We start from the raw sequence: 17,859 nt of genomic DNA, 5'->3' as shown, positions 1-17,859 counted from the left end.
ACAGTAACATTGAGTACAGATGCTTGTTGGGCTGGGGGGCTCACCTGTCAGACTTATGAGTACAAGGTCTATGGACTGTGCAGCAGAAGATGTTGCACATAAACTTTCAAGAACTGCTTGCAGTGTACAGGGTTCTAAAATCATTCTAAAGACGTTTATCGAACCAAGTGGTGCAGATTCAGATGAACAACACCACTGCAATCGCTTACATAAACAAGCAGGGTGGAACAGTCTCGCAGTCTCTGTGCCAGCTCAGCCTACAGATGTGGAATTGGTGCATTGCTAAAAATATATATATGGTGGCAATCCACATAAAGGGCGAGGACAACATTTTAGCAGATAAGTTAAGCAGATCAGAAATTCTGCTGCAGCAGCACGAATGGGAGATGAACCCTTGTCTCCTAAAAGAACTGTTCGATCTTTGGGGGACTCTATCAGTGGATCTTTTTGCAACACAAGGGAACAGGAAATGCAGATAATATTGTTCGACAACAGGCCTGGGGTATCGTTCCAAGGGCAATGCATTCCTGTTCCAATGGACTTGAAGTCTGTTCTGTTTGTTCCCTTCTTATTCATTGCTGAACAAAGTGGTTGCCAAGCTGCTACAGGACAAGACCAGAGGCATCCTAATAACCCCCTGGTGGCCAAGGCAGCCATAGTTTCTGCAGCTACTCAAACTATTCGGCCGGAACCACAGGCGACTCCCTCAACGGCCCAATCTTATTAAGTCAGGGGAGGGGGCAACTGCTGCATCTAAGCTTAAGGAATCTGAATCTCACAATGTGGGAGATAGGCTACTGAGTAAAATCATACTGAATTAACAGGAGAGCATCCACTAGAAGAAACTACACTGCTAAATGGGAAAGATTTTGTAAATATTCAAAAACAAAACACTTTAAACCCAAGACAGCATCTCTAAGAGAAGTATTCCTCTATCTCACATCCCTAAAAACCAGTGGATTGGCAAATGTGTATTTAAGTATATTTGGCTGAAATTTCAGTGAACTACAAAGGTTGGGATGGAAAGACTGCATTTTCCCACTCAAAATGCAAAAAGTTCGTGAAAGGAATAAATAGTCTATACCACCCAGTTCGCCAACCAATGGACAAATGGAGTCTTTCATTGGTGCTCTCCACTTTAACAGAGAAACCATTTGAACCAATAGCAACTGCTACTGTGAGATTAGTGACACTGAAGACTATATCTTTGGTGGCTATAACCAGTGCAAAGCGAGTGAGTGAACTCATTGCATTACGCATAGATGAATCATACACCAAGTTTCACATGGATAAGGTGGTGATGCATTTGGATCTGGAGTTCTGAACTAAAATAGTCACAGAATTGCATCTAAACCAAGATGTGATTCTTCCTACATTTTTTGGAAATCCGTCTACTGCACTTGAATGAGCAATGTGTTGCCTGGATGTACCCAGAGCTCTGCTGTTCTATTTGAAAACTAGTGAAATTAGAAGGCCAAAACAAGTTGTTTGTATGCTTTAAGGGCTGTGCTATCCCCTTCATGCAAGCAAATTTCACATTGGCTTGTGGAAATGATATTAATGGCCTATAAACAACAGAAGGCGACTCCACCAGTTTCGGGCATATGTAACTTCAGAGGCCCATTTGTCGGGTCTGAAATACAAGGACATATGCATGGCTGCTACTTGGACTTCAGACCAGACTTTTGTAAACCATTGGCGCAGTGGGGAAATGCTTGACTAACAAGCACAAGGTTGCCAGTTTGAATCCCCACTGGTACTATATCGGGCAGCAGCTATATAGGAAGATGCTGAAAGGCATCATCTCATACTGCGAGGAAGGAGGCAATGATAAACCCCTCCTGTATTCTACCAAAGAAACCACAGGGTTTGTGGGCTCCAGGAATCAGAATCGACTTGACGGCACACTTTTACCTTTATTCTTTGGACTTTTGCTCTGCAGCAGCAGTCAGTTTTGGAAGGGCCGTTATTAAAAGGGTGCTTCAATTGTTTGCGGCTCCCACCACCATTGTGGAAGCTTGTAAATCACCCACTATTTATGACGGTTGCTGGATCACTATCCAGATAAACAGGTTGCTTACCTGTAACAGATGATCTGGTAGTGATCCAGTGACATTCATAAAACCCTCCCATCCATCCCCACTGCAGAGCACAAGCTTAACATAAAATATATATTTTTAAAAAAGAGGTTGTTGGCTGACAGAAACTGAATAGGAGAACACCAAACCACTGATAATAACAGGTGTGGAGCATGTGCAGCCGGCGCTTGGGGGCGTCTTGAGGAGCAAATGAGTTTTACCCGAAGTGGTCTGCACAGGTGCAGAACGCACTTTCTATGAATGTTGCTGGATCACTACCAGATCATCTGTTACAAGTAGACAACCTGTTTTTCTGATAAATAAGACATTATAAAAGGGCTCTTATGAACAATAACAAATACTGTTGGGAGTTCCTCCCTGTTTAGCTCTGCTGTGTTCCAGGCACAACCAAGAAGAGTCAAATAGGACAATGAGTCAATGAGCAGAACCAGCCAGTTATGCTAGTTTTGCATTCCTTTGTTCAGTAAAAAATATGGCCACTGTCATTACCCCTATCTGCCAGGGAGATAAAACTTTTAATTGCTTCATATATGAGCTCATTTGAGAAGCTTCAATAGTCTTGGCAGACAAAGGACTTAATGAGATTTTTCCTTGAGGAGCACAACCCCAAACCTCCTAAAAAGAGAAAGCTGATTACAGCTAAAATGGTGGTAAACTGCTTTTTTAAAAAAGTGGATGTCCCTTTTCTCCAGGTGGTTTGTGCTTGCATTTATGAACCTATGTGACTTCTGGTTCCACTCCCTCCAGAAGCTGAAGAATATTCCTTTCATGCCAGATACTGGTATCATGCCTTCTGTCCATATTCTGCTCATAAATTGATCTCCTTGCATTGCTGAACATTTTCTTTAATATCTATGGCAGGAGGAAGCTCTGAGGCGGCAGAGGGAACAAGAAATTGCACTAAGACGACAACGGGAGGAAGAGGAACGGCAACAACAGGAAGAAGCACTTAGAAGATTGGAGGAGAGGAGAAGAGAAGAAGAAGAAAGACGGCAGCGAGAAGAGTTGCTTCGTAAACAGGTGAAGAGAATGGCAAATGTCTTCTCCTGTTGAGAATTGTTTGAAGAGAGGGCTTGTTCACACATGTACATTCACCATTAGAAGACAGCAATTTCATGTGCTGACTTGCATATGTGAATGAGCTATTCTAGATCAAACACCAAGATAAAACTTTAATATTGCCTCATATGACTTGAAAAGCGTTGTCTGAATGAAGCAAGTCCGTATGTTTACTGATGTGCACGGACCAGTCTGGACATGGGCAGGTCGGGGTTCAGCCGGACTGGGGTGGGGGTTTCCTTTAAGGGCGGGGGGAGGGTGTACTTACCCCTCCTGCCGATTTCCCCCCTCCAGCGCGCCTTTCTAAGGTAGCAATTGGGGCGGCAAGATTCCTCCCTGCTGCCCCTTCCCCTGCTCGGCTGCAAAAGGCTTCAGGAAGCCTTTTGTGCGTGCGTGCGGCCACACACACGCAAAAGGCTTCCTGAAGCCTTTTGCAGCCGAGCGGGGGAAGGGAGGAATCCTGCCGCCCCAATTGCTAACTAAAAAAGTTTGCGCAGAAATGGAAAGATAATAAAATGCCCTCAAAAGAAGATTGGTTGATAAAAATTTGGGAATACGCTGAGATGGCAAAACTTACAGCACTTATAAGGGATGAAAACTTGGAATGTTTCAAAGAAGATTAGGAGCCATTCTTACTTTATTTAAAGAACTGTTTTTCAAATATGGGGGGAAAGTGGGAGAAAGAGGGGGGAAAGTGGCGGGAGGGGTAAGTACACCCTCCCCCTGCCCTTAAAGAAACCCCCACCCCAGTGCCGGACCGCAGCTCCGCGGTTCCGTGCACATCACTATGTATGTTTTGCAGCAAATCTGTTAACAATGATAATCTACCATCGCGGAAAAGTAGGAGTGATGTATTGTCTAATCATGGTTTGACATTACCTGAATGAGCAGGCATGAGCCTCAGGCTTAACTCTTCCACACACCCTGATCGCTTAATTTATTTCATGTTTCTTGAAAAGAATCATGTGTTGTAGAATGCAATGTTCCATTTAATCCAAAACCAGGAAACTATCATTTGCCTAAAACAAGGTATGTATTTGCAAACTAGGATTACAAGCCACATTGTTGGCAATCCTGGCTTAAAAGCAAACAGCCCTTATATTCCCTCCCAACCACCTGCCCACTCTACATGCTTACAGTGTTTGAGGAGACAAACACTGTGACAGTGGACAGATCTGGGGTACCCCAAGCTTTATTTCAAAGAATATCTGGCAGTCCTCTGCAGTTCAGATTTTTTTATTTTTTAGGCAGCATTTTAAAGAAAATTAAAGCAAGGTAAGCCCACTTAGAGACTTGACATATTATTTCTATTCTGGGAAGGAAGAGGAGGCTGCCAAATGGGCACGTGAAGAAGAAGAGGCAAAGCGTCAGCTGGAAGAAAACCGGTTGCGCATGGAAGAGGAAGCAGCTCGACAGCGACATGAGGAAGAAGAACGGAAGCGTAAGGAGCTGGAACTCCAACGCCAGAAAGAAATTTTGAGGCAGAGGCAGCAGCAGCAGGAGGCTTTGCGTCGATTGCAGCAGCAGCAACAGCAGCAGCAACTTGCACAGATGAAGGTATTGATTCCTCACATCTTTATTATTTATCTCACTGCCATGACAGGAACTGGGTGGTATCTGATTCGGCAAGCAAAATCTCCTGTTCTGCAAGGGTGCAAACCTTTCAGATAAACCAGAAGGGGCCAGAGTAGAACAGATGGAAAAATGTCAGCTGGTCAAAAAGGTCAAGTGACAGTAAGGGAGATAGCATATGCCAATACCAGGTAAGAGACTTGGTGTATAGGTGTTTATATACCAAAGCCAGGAGCCTCCAAGCCAAGATGGGCAAGCTGAAGTGCTTGGTTGCTAATGAAAACATAGATATACTGTAGTGAGCATAATGGCAACCTGGTGGAATAGTGAGAACCAGTGGGACACAGTAATTTCTGGATACAAACTCTTCAGAAAGAACAGGGGTGATTGCGGGATGGAGTAGCACTATATATTTAAGAAGGGATACAAACCAACAAGCTAGAAAACCTGGGAGGACTGGAGTCCTCCACAGAATCATTATGGGTAACATTACAAGGACTGAAAGGAAATGTGTTACTGGGATCACATTTATCGCCCTCTTAGATCAAAGGTCTGAGAGTGACCTGGTGAAGCAACTCAGAGAGGCGTTAAAGAAAGACAGAGCTATAATAATGGGTGACTTCAATTACCCTCACATAGACTGGGCAAATTCACATGCGGGTATTGACAGAGAGGCCAAATTTCTAGATATGTGAAATGACTGTGCCTTAGAACAGTTGGTCGTGGACCCTACCAGAGAGAAGGTGACCTTAGATTTACTCCTGAGTGGTGCCCAGGACCTGGTGCAAGATATCAGAGTTGTAGAACCATTGGGGAATAGTGACCATAGTATGATCCAATTCAGCTTATATGCAAGCGAAGCACTGCCAAGGAAGTCCAATACAGATGCATTGGACTTCAGAAGAGGAAGTCCTCTCAAAAATGAGGTGACTGGTAAAAAGGAAGCTGAAAGGGGAAGTCAGGAGGGTCAAATCACTCCAGAAAGCATGGAATTTATTCAGAACCACAATACTAGAAGCTCAGTTGGAATGTATACCAAGAAGAAGGAAAGGTACCACCAAGTTCAGGAAGATGCCAGCATGACTAACAAGCAGGGAAGCTATAAAAGGGAAGAAGATTTCCTTCAGAAAATGGAGGTCCTGCCCGAGAACAGAAAGGAATATAAACAATAAGGGGTGCAAAAAGAGAGTCTGGGAAGCATGTAGCTTGAAGTGTCACAGGGAATAACAAAAACTCCTTTTAATATATCAGAAACACAAAACCTGCAAGGGAGGCGGTTGGACCCTTAGATGATGAGGGTATGAAATGGATTATTGAGGATAAGAAGATTGCAGAGAAGATGAATGAGTTCTAGCATCTGTTTTCACAGTGGAGGATACTGACCATATACCGATTCCAATCCAGAACTGAGTATCTCAGAGGCTAAAAAACTGAGCCAATTAGAGGTGACAAGAGAGGATGTTCTAAACTGTCTTGAAAAACAAAAAAGGAACAAATCACCCGGGCTAGATGGTATCTACCCAAGAGTTCTGAAGGAACTCAAATGTGAAATTGCTGATCTCTTAGCAAAAATATGTAATCCCTACGATCAGGCTTGGTACCAGAGGACTGGAAAGTAGCTAATGTAATTCCAAATTTCAAAAAGGGATCAAAGGGGAATCCTGGAAATTGCAGGCCAGTTAAGTTAACTTCTGTGCTGGGTAAATTGATGGAAAGCATACTTCAGGACAAAATTGTTAAACATATAGAAGAACAGGCCTTGTTGAAGGAGAACCAGCATGGCTTCTGCAAGGGCAAGTGTTGCCTCACTAACCTTTTGGAGGCCTTTGAGAGTGTCAACAAGCATTTGGATAAAGGTGATTCGGTTGACATAGTATACTTCTACTTTTAAAAAGCTTTTGACAAATTTCCCCACCAAAGGTTCTTGGGTAAACATAGCAGTCATGGGATTAAGGGGACAGGTTTATGTTTAGTCACAGGTTGAAGGACAGGAATAAATTGACAGTTTTCACAATGGAGGGAAGTAAGAAGTGGGGTCCCCCAGGGATCTGTACTGGGACCAGTGCTCTTTAACTTGTTCATAAATAAGCTAGAAGCTGGGGTAAGCAGCATAGTGGCCAAATTTGTAGATGACACTAAACTGTTTAGGGTAGCAAAATCCACAACCAATTGTGAGGAGCTCCAAAAGGATCTCTTCAAATTGCAAGTGTAAAGTGATGCATATTGGGGCAAAAAAAAAAAAATCCCAACTTCACATATATGCTGATGGGGTCTGAGCTATCAGTCACTGACCAGGAAGGAGATCTTGGGGTCATTGTGGACAGCTTGTTGAAAGTGTCGACTCAGTGTTCGGCAGCTGTAAAAAAGGCAAATTCCATGCCAGGGATATTTAGCAAGGGGACTGAAAATAAAAATGCTAATATTATAATGTCCTTATACAAATCTATGATATGGCCACATTAGGAGTACTGCATGCAGTTCTGGTCACTGTATCTTAAGAAGGACATTGTAGAACGAAAAGGTACAGAAGAGGGCAACCAAGATGATCAGGGGCCTGGAGTACCTTCCTTATGAGGCAAGGCTTACAGCATCTGGGAAAAGAGGTGACTATGGAAAGACAACATAGTGGCATATAAAATTGTGCATGAAGTAGAGAAAGTGGACAGAGAGAATTTTATCTATCTATATCTCTCATACACACAACACTAGAGCCAGGAATCATCCCTTGAAATTGAAGGCTGGGAATTTTAGGATCAACAAAAGGAAGTACTTTTTCATACAGTGCATAATTAATCTATGGAATTCTCTGCCATGAGATGTGGTGATGGCTTTTAAAGGGGCTTAGATTAATTCACGGAGGTCAGGTCTATCAATGTCTACTAGTCTGGTGGCTATAGGCCACCTCTAGCCTCAGAGGCAAGATGCCTCTCAATACCTGTAGCAGGGGAGCAACATCAGGAAGAGAGGGCATGCCCTCACATCTTGCCTGTGAGCTTCTCAGAAGCATCTGATGGGCCACTGTGTGAAAGCCATGGGCTTTGGGCTTGATCCAGCAGGGCTGGTCTTATATTCTTAATCTGTCTGGTTGTGCTGCAGTGGACACTACCATCACCAAAGCCTGCCTGCCTTGCAACTTTGGGTCTGACTTCAGTCCGTGGCAACCCATTTCCCTTTCGGTATTTCCATTCCAGCAGAAAGCCCCTTAGTCAAACAGTTGCAATTGGATAGAGAATAAGCCCCACATGGGGCATAAAAACAAGCAGCTCATACAGTCTTTAAAGACAGCAGGAGGTCTTGTCAATCTTGAAGCAAAATCCATTAAGCCCGCAGAATTTTGTGTTGGCAATAAAAGAGAGGGAGGGAAGCTGTTGTTCAGCAATGAGGGACTTCAGTGCCCTGCACAGCTCTATATTCCCCCCCTGTGACTGGCAGAACTCGAATAAGCAGTGCAAAATATGCAGATCTATATAACTTATAGAAAGGTTCAAGAATTCAGTTTCCCTTGATAAAGATTTTTTCTAGCATGGACTATGCACATTCTTTTTTTGTAGCTCAGTATCTGGGAAAGCAAATTATCCTACTTGCTTTTTATTTATATACACTAAGAAATACTAAATTTCTGTGGGTCATTCTGTAAGCCGAATTCTTCACAAGAGCTGCCCCCACTGACAGTGTCAATTGTTGACAATCGACAAACTACTTAATGTTTGTAATGATACCTCCATAGTGAAACTGACACTTTTAAGGATTGTCTCTTCTATACTTTGTAGAAGCCGCTGCCTGTCAGTTAGACCAGGGCTACTCAACTTCAGCCCTCCTGCAGATGTTGGCATACAACTCCCATCATCCCTGACTATTGGCCACTGTGGCTGAGGATGCTGGGTGCTGTAGTCCAAAAACAGCTGGAGGGTCACAGTTGAGTATCCTGTTGTAGGCAGTACTGAGCTAGATGGATCAATGGTCTGCCTTAGTATAAGGCAGCTTCCTGTGTTCCTAAATGACTAGGGTCTCTCTCCTGTTATGCATCCTTTAATGTATTTTTGTTTCCCTGTATTACCACAGGCTCTGGAAGTTCTAGCAGAGTTGCATCCATTTATTTAGTCAGCTGCCTGATTCTTTACAATTTTTACTGATTTAGAAACAATTCTTTCTTGTTGATACTATGAAAGCTATCTTGGGAAGAATAATTCAGTATCCAGGTGGAACAGAACAAGAGACATCTTCTAATGTAGAAGGGGCGTAATACAGGTTGTGGTCAAACCTAAACATATTAATAGCTGTTTGGGCAGACAATAGCAGCAGTTTAAGTTTTGCTGATCTCTCTCTCTCTCTCTCTCTCCCTCCTATCTATCTATCTATCTATCTATCTATCTATCTATCTATCTATCTATCTATCTATCTATCTATCTATCCCTCCCATATAGATAGATAGATAGATAGATGTGTGTGTGTGTGTGTGTGTGTGTGTGTGTGTGTTTGTTTATTTATTTATTTATTTATTTATTTATTTATTTATTTGCTGCTTTTCATCCTAAGAACCCAGGACAGTTAACAAGATGAAACAATAAAATTCAATAAAACTTAAAAACAGGTCTAATCTGTGAGTGAGTTCCACAGCCTAGGGGTAATAATTTAGAAGGCCCTGTCCTGCATACTTGTCAAATGAATGTCAGCATACAGAGCAGAGCATTCCCAGCTGATCTAGTCAGGTGGGTAGATTCAACTGGGAGCAGGCGGTCCCTAAGGTACCTGCTGCCCAAGCTTTTTAGGGCTTAAAAGTGATAACCAGCACCTTGAATTATACCCAGAAACAGACTGGAAACAGCCGTCAAGACTGGAGTGATATGTACACTGCAATATATAATATCTCCTCTCTGTTAACAAACCTTAATTGACATTTCCCTTTGCTCTCAAGCTCCCTTCTTCTTCAACGTGGGGTCAGCAATCCAATTCAAGAGCATGCCACTCCCAGGCAACATTATCGTTAGCAGAAATCCAGAAGCTTGAAGAAGAGAGAGAACGGCAGCTTCGAGAAGAGGTAAGTTTCACAGCTTGGAGAAGAGATTTCAGGTAGCTGCTGGAGCAGAATAATTGTCATACTTCTGAAATGCCTCACAGTGTGTAGAAGGGAGGCATTTTTTTGTCTTCCTACCCTGCCTGCTGCCTTCTCAATCCATCCCTGCTTAAATAGAGTGCCTGATTTGCTAATCTGCTTGCAGTTCTGGTTTGTCGCTACTAGGGGTCACTTTGCCACTTGCCATAGTGTCTCAGTCTGACCTTCAAACACTCATCCAGCAGGCAAAAGCAACCTAGAAACAGCATGGGCAAGAGAAGGGAAAGCTGTCAGTACAGATGAAGAGATAGGAGGGCCCCAATTTGTATCCTATCTTCGGCAATCTCCTTTCTTCTGCTTCTCCAGCATCCCTCCCTATACATGGCCCCACTGCATAAGACATTAAATGGCAGTTTGCCCCATCTGTGTAACTGACCACTTTTTTTTTTTGCGCTCTATATGGTTACTGGTTTCAAAATATGTAAAGCTCCTCAAAGCTGCTTGTATCCTAAATTTAACAGTGCATCTTATTTCAGAATTCAACATGCTTCACAACTTACCTGAATCCCATAGAATCCACATCTCTCTTTTATTTTTAAGGTTGATCTGTTAGCCCTGCTCCTCAGCTTAATCTCAGACTTGTACAGTACATTCCATCTGTCTCTCTGCTCTCACAGCTCTTTTGCACAAGTAGCTGATCTTTCTTGTATTGCAAAATGCTATCCATCTTGCCCCCCCACCCCCACTGTTTTTCACCTCTCTTTTCTCTCCAGAGTACTCTGACTTCAAAAAGTCTGTAGTTCTACAGAAATAATGCTTTTAAATAATGCTTTTATTCTGTCAGACTTGCACACAATTGAGGAACAATAAAATCATTTCAGTTGGCTTGAAAGCACTCCTGATTTTCATAGATTAGAAACTAAGAGGCTTGCTGCCTACTTAAGGCATCTATTTCATGACTCCATTAAAAAAAAAGAAATGTCTAGTTCTAAGCCAGTTACTTTTAAAATTTAATTAACATTTGGAGAGATGCATCTTGTAGGCAGCTGCATCTATTCTAAGCTGAAATGTCTGCACTGTGATGTAGGTTTAATTGTACCTAAGAGCAGGCAGCTTGAAAGTTATGCTGGCTTGTTTAGTACCCACACAGATTTGGAAGGAAAGTAATTGGGTCCTTGACATCAGGCCTAAAGGTTTTGCTTGGAGTCTTTCTCAACAAGGGACTGCCTACAATGTGCAGCGCAGAAAGAATCAGACATGCTCAGGCATGCTGCTGTTCATATTGCTTTCTTTTGTAGCATTGGTCTAAGAACTTTGACATCTGAGCTAAATGAGCTTTGATGCTTATGTAGGATTTCTGTGAATTCAAGTGAATTCTTAAGTGATGCTTAGGAAGGATATAAAGTCTTCTTTGTAAACCACTTTGTGAACTTTGGTTGTAGAGCAGTAGTAGTAGCAGTAGTATAAAAATTGCCATTCTTGGCCAAGGTAGCTGTCATTCATGTGACAGCTAAGCCTCATTCAGACATTAGTTAAAAAAAAAAAAAAGATTCACCTGGGTACAGTGTCTCAAATGAGGATGGAAGTCCCGCCCCATCCTCATCACCCCTGCAGCCACTCTTCAGGTTTACAGCAGTGTTTGTCTGAAGAGGCGAACATCGCTTCTGTGATCAGGAGGCATCGGCACTTGCACTTCCAGATCATAGAAGCGCCCACCAGTCACAGAAGTGGCGTTCACCTCTTCAGACTAACACCGCTGTAAGCATGAGCGGTGAGCTGGGGGGAGAGGGAAGTACATTCAGAAATTATTCTGAAATGAGGGAAGTAGAATCCTGTTTAAGATCTAGAATAGTGACTCTTATATAAATGTTAGCTCTGTTGCTTCTCCTTGCATTTAAAGCCTGTAGTTAAATCCCATCAGCCTTGAGGTTTTGCTGGAGGATTTCAAAATAAATTTCGTAGAGAAGCTATTTGCTTCTCTACAAATTGGTGGTGGTGTTTGCTTTGATGTGAAAGCAAAGCAGAATGCATAAGTCTCTGTGCCCATGTGTGCTTTCCACTAAGCAGTTAAAATTAAGTGATTGGAATGGTGTGTTGGGGGCAAATTTAGGTACCCTCATAAGCTAATGAAACACTTTTCCATTCACATGTATACTGTTTGTAGAAAGCAGTGAAAGATAATTGTGTATGCATTAATAACTGGAATACCCTGCTTGGACTATCTTCCAGCAAAGACGTCAGCAGCGAGAACTAATGAAAGTCCTGCAGCAACAGCAGCAACAGCAGCAGCAACAAAAACTGGCTGGCTGGGGAAATGTTGCCAAACCTTCAGGCACTACAAAGTCCCTCTTGGAGATACAGCAGGAAGAAGCAAGGCAGATGCAGAAGCAGCAACACCAGCAGCAGCAACAGCAGCCACACAGATCTCGTAGCACTACAGTGAGTATTCTCCCGCCAGTTTGTGTGTGTGTGTGTGTGTATAATTTTTTTATATATATATGTATGTATATATGTATATATGTATATATGTATATATATATGTATATATATATAATTTAGCCCTCTTGAACTCTTGACTTATTTGGATGGACCTGTTGCTTTTCTTCTAAAGTTGATGCAAAGAAGCAGTGTTGCCTTTTCTCTTGTTTTCCAGCAACATTCTAATCTGCAAACCAGCATTGGAAATTCAGTATGGGGCTCTCTAAACACAAATCCTAGCAGCCAGTGGGCATCAGACCTTGTCAGCAGTATTTGGAGCAATGCTGACACAAAAAACTCAAACATGGGATTCTGGGATGATGCAGTCAAGGAAGTGGGACCTCGTAATGCAACCAACAAAAACAAGAGCAATGCTAGCATCAGGTAGGAACTGGGAAGCAGTAAACATCCTTTCACTGTATAGTCTTAATCCTGTTGTAAGCCCTTGAATTCTTGTAGTGGATGGAACCTTTCATCAAACTCTGTGTGTTGTACCAGTACAGCCAGAATCTCTTAAGGTTGCACACAGTCCATTTTATGTTAGCTCTTGCATCAATATACTACTTATATTTATGGCTTGGGCAGAAACATCTGTGGGGCTGTTTGAATTTACCAGGCTCCAATGCTGTGTAGTGTGCATGTTCTTGGTAAATCTGTGCCTCTTATACTTTGCTGTCATGTAGTGTTTGTTTGTCTTAGTAAATCTATAGGTGTTACAAGCAGGCAGAATAAGAAAGTAGAAGAAGAGGAAAAGCTGTTGAAGTTGTTCCAGGGAGTTAATAAAGCCCCGGATGGATTCACTCAGTGGTGTGAGCAGATGCTTCATGCGCTCAATACAGCCAACAACTTGGATGGTAAGCAACAGAAAGGAGTGTGAATGCTTTGTGTGTACAGGCATACACTATGGGGAATAACATCACAGTTGTGCACAAAATATCTTCTGTTCTATTATGACTTTCCAAAATTGTCTTCAAAAGCATTAAGTAAGATAGGAAATTATTTGCAGAAGATCCCAATATCCACTTGCTAATATTCTTGAGGATAATTTGGAACCAGGGCTGAGTTGTATGTCTCATTTTTGGAGAGTATGCTGTTGCAGAACAGATTATGTAGCAGCTTCCAGTTAGGAGACCATTTGAGACCATTGGCTTCAATGCTGAGGAAATCATTTGTTCCATATCTCAGTGAGCAGTGGAAAGAGCTTTGTGTTATCCTGCACAGCCCGCATCAGACATTATGCTGTATGTGTGTATAGATGTCTGTACACTTGTACACGTGTTTGTGTGAATGAATCTACTTGTGTTCATTTAAAAAGTGAGCTTGGATACAGGCCTTTCAAATGCACGGTACAGATAGGAAGTGTACAGAAGTACCTGCATTGAGCATAACATGTGAATGACTGTACCTGTGTACACCATACACTTGTTTGAGTGTTGAACATAATGTGTGAATCAACTTCTCATGTGTTGCATAGTTTTGTGAGGAAACTTCCTTTCTGTGCCGCTGTACTTCTTGCAGGCATCTCAAATTCAACATCCCTTCTTTTTGCAGTTCCCACATTCGTTTCCTTCCTGAAGGAAGTAGACTCTCCTTATGAGGTCCACGATTACATCAAAGCCTACCTTGGAGACACCCCTGAAGCCAAGGAATTTGCCAAGCAGTTTCTTGAGCGCCGTGCCAAACAAAAAGCCAACCAACAGCGGCAGCAGCAGGTTTGTTCTTCTGTCTTCGTGGAACACTTGTACGGGAACTGCCTCCCAGGTCCCTTCCCGCTCTAACATTCTATGACTCTGTGACTATGGAATTGCCCAGAAGAGAGCTATTGTGTTAGCTGTGCAGCTGCCCTTGAAAATGCTTGATAGGTCATATGGAAGCAGGGTGGGAGGCAGAGAGGGATGGAAAAAGTGTAGTCATGTAGCAAACAGATATCAGTGAATGTGCTGCAGAGAAATATGATGTTGTGCTTTCTGTGATTGTGAAGTAGATCATTGTCATTTTTATACCCTTGTTGAGCAGGTAAGCACTGTTTCAACTTGTAATGCATTGTTTGTATTCCAGGATTCTGTGTGGGGGATGAACCACAGTTCATTGCATTCAGTCTTTCAGACTAATCAGAGCAACAACCAGCAATCCAACTTTGAGGCAGTGCAAAGTGGCAAAAAGAAGAAGAAACAAAAAATGGTCCGTGCAGATCCCAGCTTGTTGGGTGAGCTCCTGAACCCCCAAGCCAACATTAGATTTTCCTAGCACCTTGATCCTAAATATCTTGTGCATCTTTGTGCTTTTTTGTGGTTAAAAAATGTCCTTTTTCGTGGTAAATTTAATAAATGGGGCCAAAAATCCCAAAGGGGCAAATAGAAGCTTAATATTCCAGAGGCAGTTATGGCCAGGTGCTTTTCTTTCTTTCTTTCTTTCTTTCTTTCTTTCTTTCTTTCTTTCTTTCTTTCTTTCTTTCTTTCTTTCATGCATTTTTATACCGCCCTAACCCAAGGTCTCAGGGCGGTTCACCACAAATAAAAACAAAGCATTAAAATCAATTAAATATTAAAAACCGCTTAAAACAAATCAATAAATAATCCAAAATTTAAGAAGTTACAAAGTTCTCTTTCCCTCTTGGAGTTGCAGCCATGCTTAGATATGCTTGGCCATCACAACTTGAGTTTTCATGTCTGCCTTTCCCATTGTTCCATATTTCATTCCTCCTCCTTCATGGTCTCTCTGTAGTAACACTGATAGGATCTATGCCTGTACAGAGTAACTTCAGAGAATTCCAGAGCTTTAGCCAGAGAACTGATTCTTTTATCCCTTCCTCCCTCAAAAGGGGGTGGTGGTATACTTGCTTAAAGGAGTGGGATGAGCTCCCTTCCTAGTCAGTCCTCTTCTGAGTGAGCTGCAGCTTTGGAGAACATGCTGCAGTCATTTGCTTCCAGCAGTCTCTTATCAGGTTTTCCTTTCCGTTCCCCTTGTTTGGATCAGAAGTCCTCAGGTTGTCAGGGAACACTAGGTAGTTGGTTTATAAAGGGAGAAATCCTCTTAAATATTTCTATATGAAACATAGGTTCATCAGGAAGGTTGGTTTTAATAGACTTAAGTTCTGATGGGGTAGAGCAGATTTTGGTTGAACACTAGGAGAAATTTCCTAACAGCAGTTTGACAATGGGACCAGTTACCTGGGGATGGGCTCTCCCTTGCTGGAGGAGGTTTTCAAGCAGAGGCTGGACAGCCACCTCTTGGGGATTTCTAGTTCTGGATTCCCTGCATTGAACAGGCCCTCGGCAGTAGTGGCTGGTCAGTAAGGGCAGGAGGGGCAGTGCCTCCCCTCCCCCCGCCAACAAAAACAAACAAGCTAAAGGATCAAACTTACCAGCAGCCAGGGAAACCTTCAGAGCAAGGAGATTTTTCCAGCCCCTCCTCCCCTGCCTGTAACTTGCTTTTGGTCTTACTGGCTGGAACAGCTGCTACTCATGCTGCTCCAGCCAGTCTGATTCCCAGGGGGTTCTTCCTGGCACTGCCCACAGGAAGAATTAAAATAATGGGTTAAAAATGCACTTCCTGGTTGCTTCGGGGAGTATGTTTTTAATCCCGATTGTTTTTAATGTTGTGTTAGAGCCTTGTTTTAAAATTTTTTAAACTGTTGTGTTTTAAATTTCTTTTTGTTTTCAACTAATGTTTTAATGCTGTTTTTATCTGTTGTGAACCGCCCATTTTGGGCAGCATAGAAATATGTTAAACAAACAAACACATTTCTCCCTTCTTCCTGAGGGCAGTGCCAGGAGGAGCCCCCTAGGAATCAGATTGGGTGGAGCAGCTTGAGTAGCAGCTACTTCACTGAGTAGCCAGTAAGACCAAAAGAGGAGGTTCCAGGTGGGGAGGAGGGACCGGAGGAAGCTCCCTGCTCTAGAGGATTCCTTGGCTGCTTGTACTAGCTTGTTTGTTTGGTGGGAGAGGGGATGCAGTTCCTGCTTTCTGCCTTTCTCCTTGCTTTTTACCCCAGCTTTTTTACTTTCTGCTTTCTCCCCTCCCCCCCACCCCGCTTTTCTATTTTCTACTTTTGCCCTGCTTTTCTGCCCTTTCTGTTTTCCTCAATGCTGGCAGGCTCAGGTAAATACCCATACCCGTTGGTGTGGAGGGGCAGGGGGGATAGGCTTCTGCCTCAGTGATCAGGTTCTCCCCCCCACACACACACTCCAATGCCCATCAGCCGCTACTGGCCCTTGGACTGATTTTATGATAGTAAATACAGGATTAAACAAAGAGATGAAAGCACCAGAGAAATGGTACACTAGCTGTTTCTGCCTTGAATACTGTCTGTTGTTGTTGTTGTTATTTTATTATTAATTTGATTTCTATACCGCCCTTCCAAAAATGGCTCAGGGCAGTTTACACAGAGAAATAATAAATAAATAATATAATAAATGATATATAAATAATAATAAATGTTGGTTACTTCAAAAGATCTGTGAATAATCAGATATCCCGCATTTGTGCACTTAATACTGCATCTGTCTTGTTTTGTAGGCTTCTCAGTCAATGCCTCATCAGAGCGGCTCAATATGGGAGAAATAGAGACTTTGGATGACTACTGAATATATGCAACGACTGGCTTTTCCTGTGTCTGTTAACCATGCATTCTCCACTGCTGGACAGAGTCTATTCCCTGCAATCATCTTTGCCTTGCAAATGGATCACAGAATCTATCATCTCAGGCTGCTATTTCAAGCCTCAACAAGTTCCTTCTGCCCAGGATTGCACAACCATCTTCATTTATATTGGCCTCTGGTTCTTTCTGCTGGGTAGGTGGGAAAGAAGATGTCTTCATGAGGTGTAATGCAAATCACTGTGTGGTGATTTCTTCTCCCGAGCTATTTGGAAAGCCATTTGGAGGCCTACATATGGTAGCTTCCTTCCCTTCTTTCACCACTCTCATCATCTAACTGGTGCAATCATGGTGGAGAGCTCATGGTTAACAGGTGTCACTCAAAACCAAAATGCCACGCAGATATTGACTTCCACGCTCCAGCAGGGCAAAAGTTGCCTTCCAAAGCCAGGAGGTGCATTCATAAGCTAACTATAAAACTGGCGACAGCAGGAAACTGTGGTGGGCAGCATTCAGCTTGGATTGGTTTGGCGTTGCACATCCCTGCCAGCCCTTCTTCAGCACATTGAAATTCGAAGGGGAAGTTTGAGTCTGTCTTCATCGGGTGGTGATATCAAAACTGCTGGAGTTCATGCTTCAGCACACTCCAGCCTTCCTAGACAATTGGGGACTCAAGTTGTGGGTGGAGGTGTGCATCTCTTACTTCCGGCTGAATTTCTCCTGTAATTATATTTCCTCCAGAGTGATCGGGCCAGTTATTTTGGACCCTTCTGCTGTGAATTTGTCTCGTTTCAGAGACACATAGGATCTTTACCATATGTATCTTCATCAGTTGGTTTTGTGTGGGAGTTGACACTACTTTTGGAACTTGAAATCTGGCCAGGTATCACCTGGTTACATATGGCGGTGGTTCAGAATGTTGTAAGTTCTGCAGCAGCATTAACGCCAAGGAACAGGGAGCTGTCGTCTTCAAAGTGAAATAAATGAGACAAGGAATCTGA

At 42.8% G+C, this 17,859-nt stretch overlaps 1 protein-coding gene across 3 annotated transcripts in view; it reads left to right on the top strand.

Moving 5' to 3' along the window:
- Nucleotides 1-17,859, top strand: part of GIGYF2 (GRB10 interacting GYF protein 2) — a 144,877-nt gene extending 127,018 nt beyond the window's left edge. For all 3 annotated transcript variants that reach the window (XM_053307978.1, XM_053307977.1, XM_053307976.1), the window contains 9 exons: nt 2,961-3,119; nt 4,479-4,715; nt 9,646-9,768; nt 12,013-12,222; nt 12,437-12,645; nt 12,961-13,115; nt 13,813-13,973; nt 14,320-14,467; nt 16,780-17,859. In XM_053307978.1, coding sequence (XP_053163953.1) covers nt 2,961-3,119; nt 4,479-4,715; nt 9,646-9,768; nt 12,013-12,222; nt 12,437-12,645; nt 12,961-13,115; nt 13,813-13,973; nt 14,320-14,467; nt 16,780-16,847 — 1,470 coding nt within the window. In that variant the 3' untranslated portion in view covers nt 16,848-17,859. The remainder of the gene's footprint in view (nt 1-2,960; nt 3,120-4,478; nt 4,716-9,645; nt 9,769-12,012; nt 12,223-12,436; nt 12,646-12,960; nt 13,116-13,812; nt 13,974-14,319; nt 14,468-16,779) is intronic.

The sequence above is a fragment of the Hemicordylus capensis genome, chromosome 3, assembly GCF_027244095.1.
Source record: "Hemicordylus capensis ecotype Gifberg chromosome 3, rHemCap1.1.pri, whole genome shotgun sequence".
Taxonomy (NCBI): Eukaryota; Metazoa; Chordata; class Lepidosauria; order Squamata; family Cordylidae; genus Hemicordylus; species Hemicordylus capensis.
This window is presented reverse-complemented; position numbering and strand designations above follow the sequence as displayed.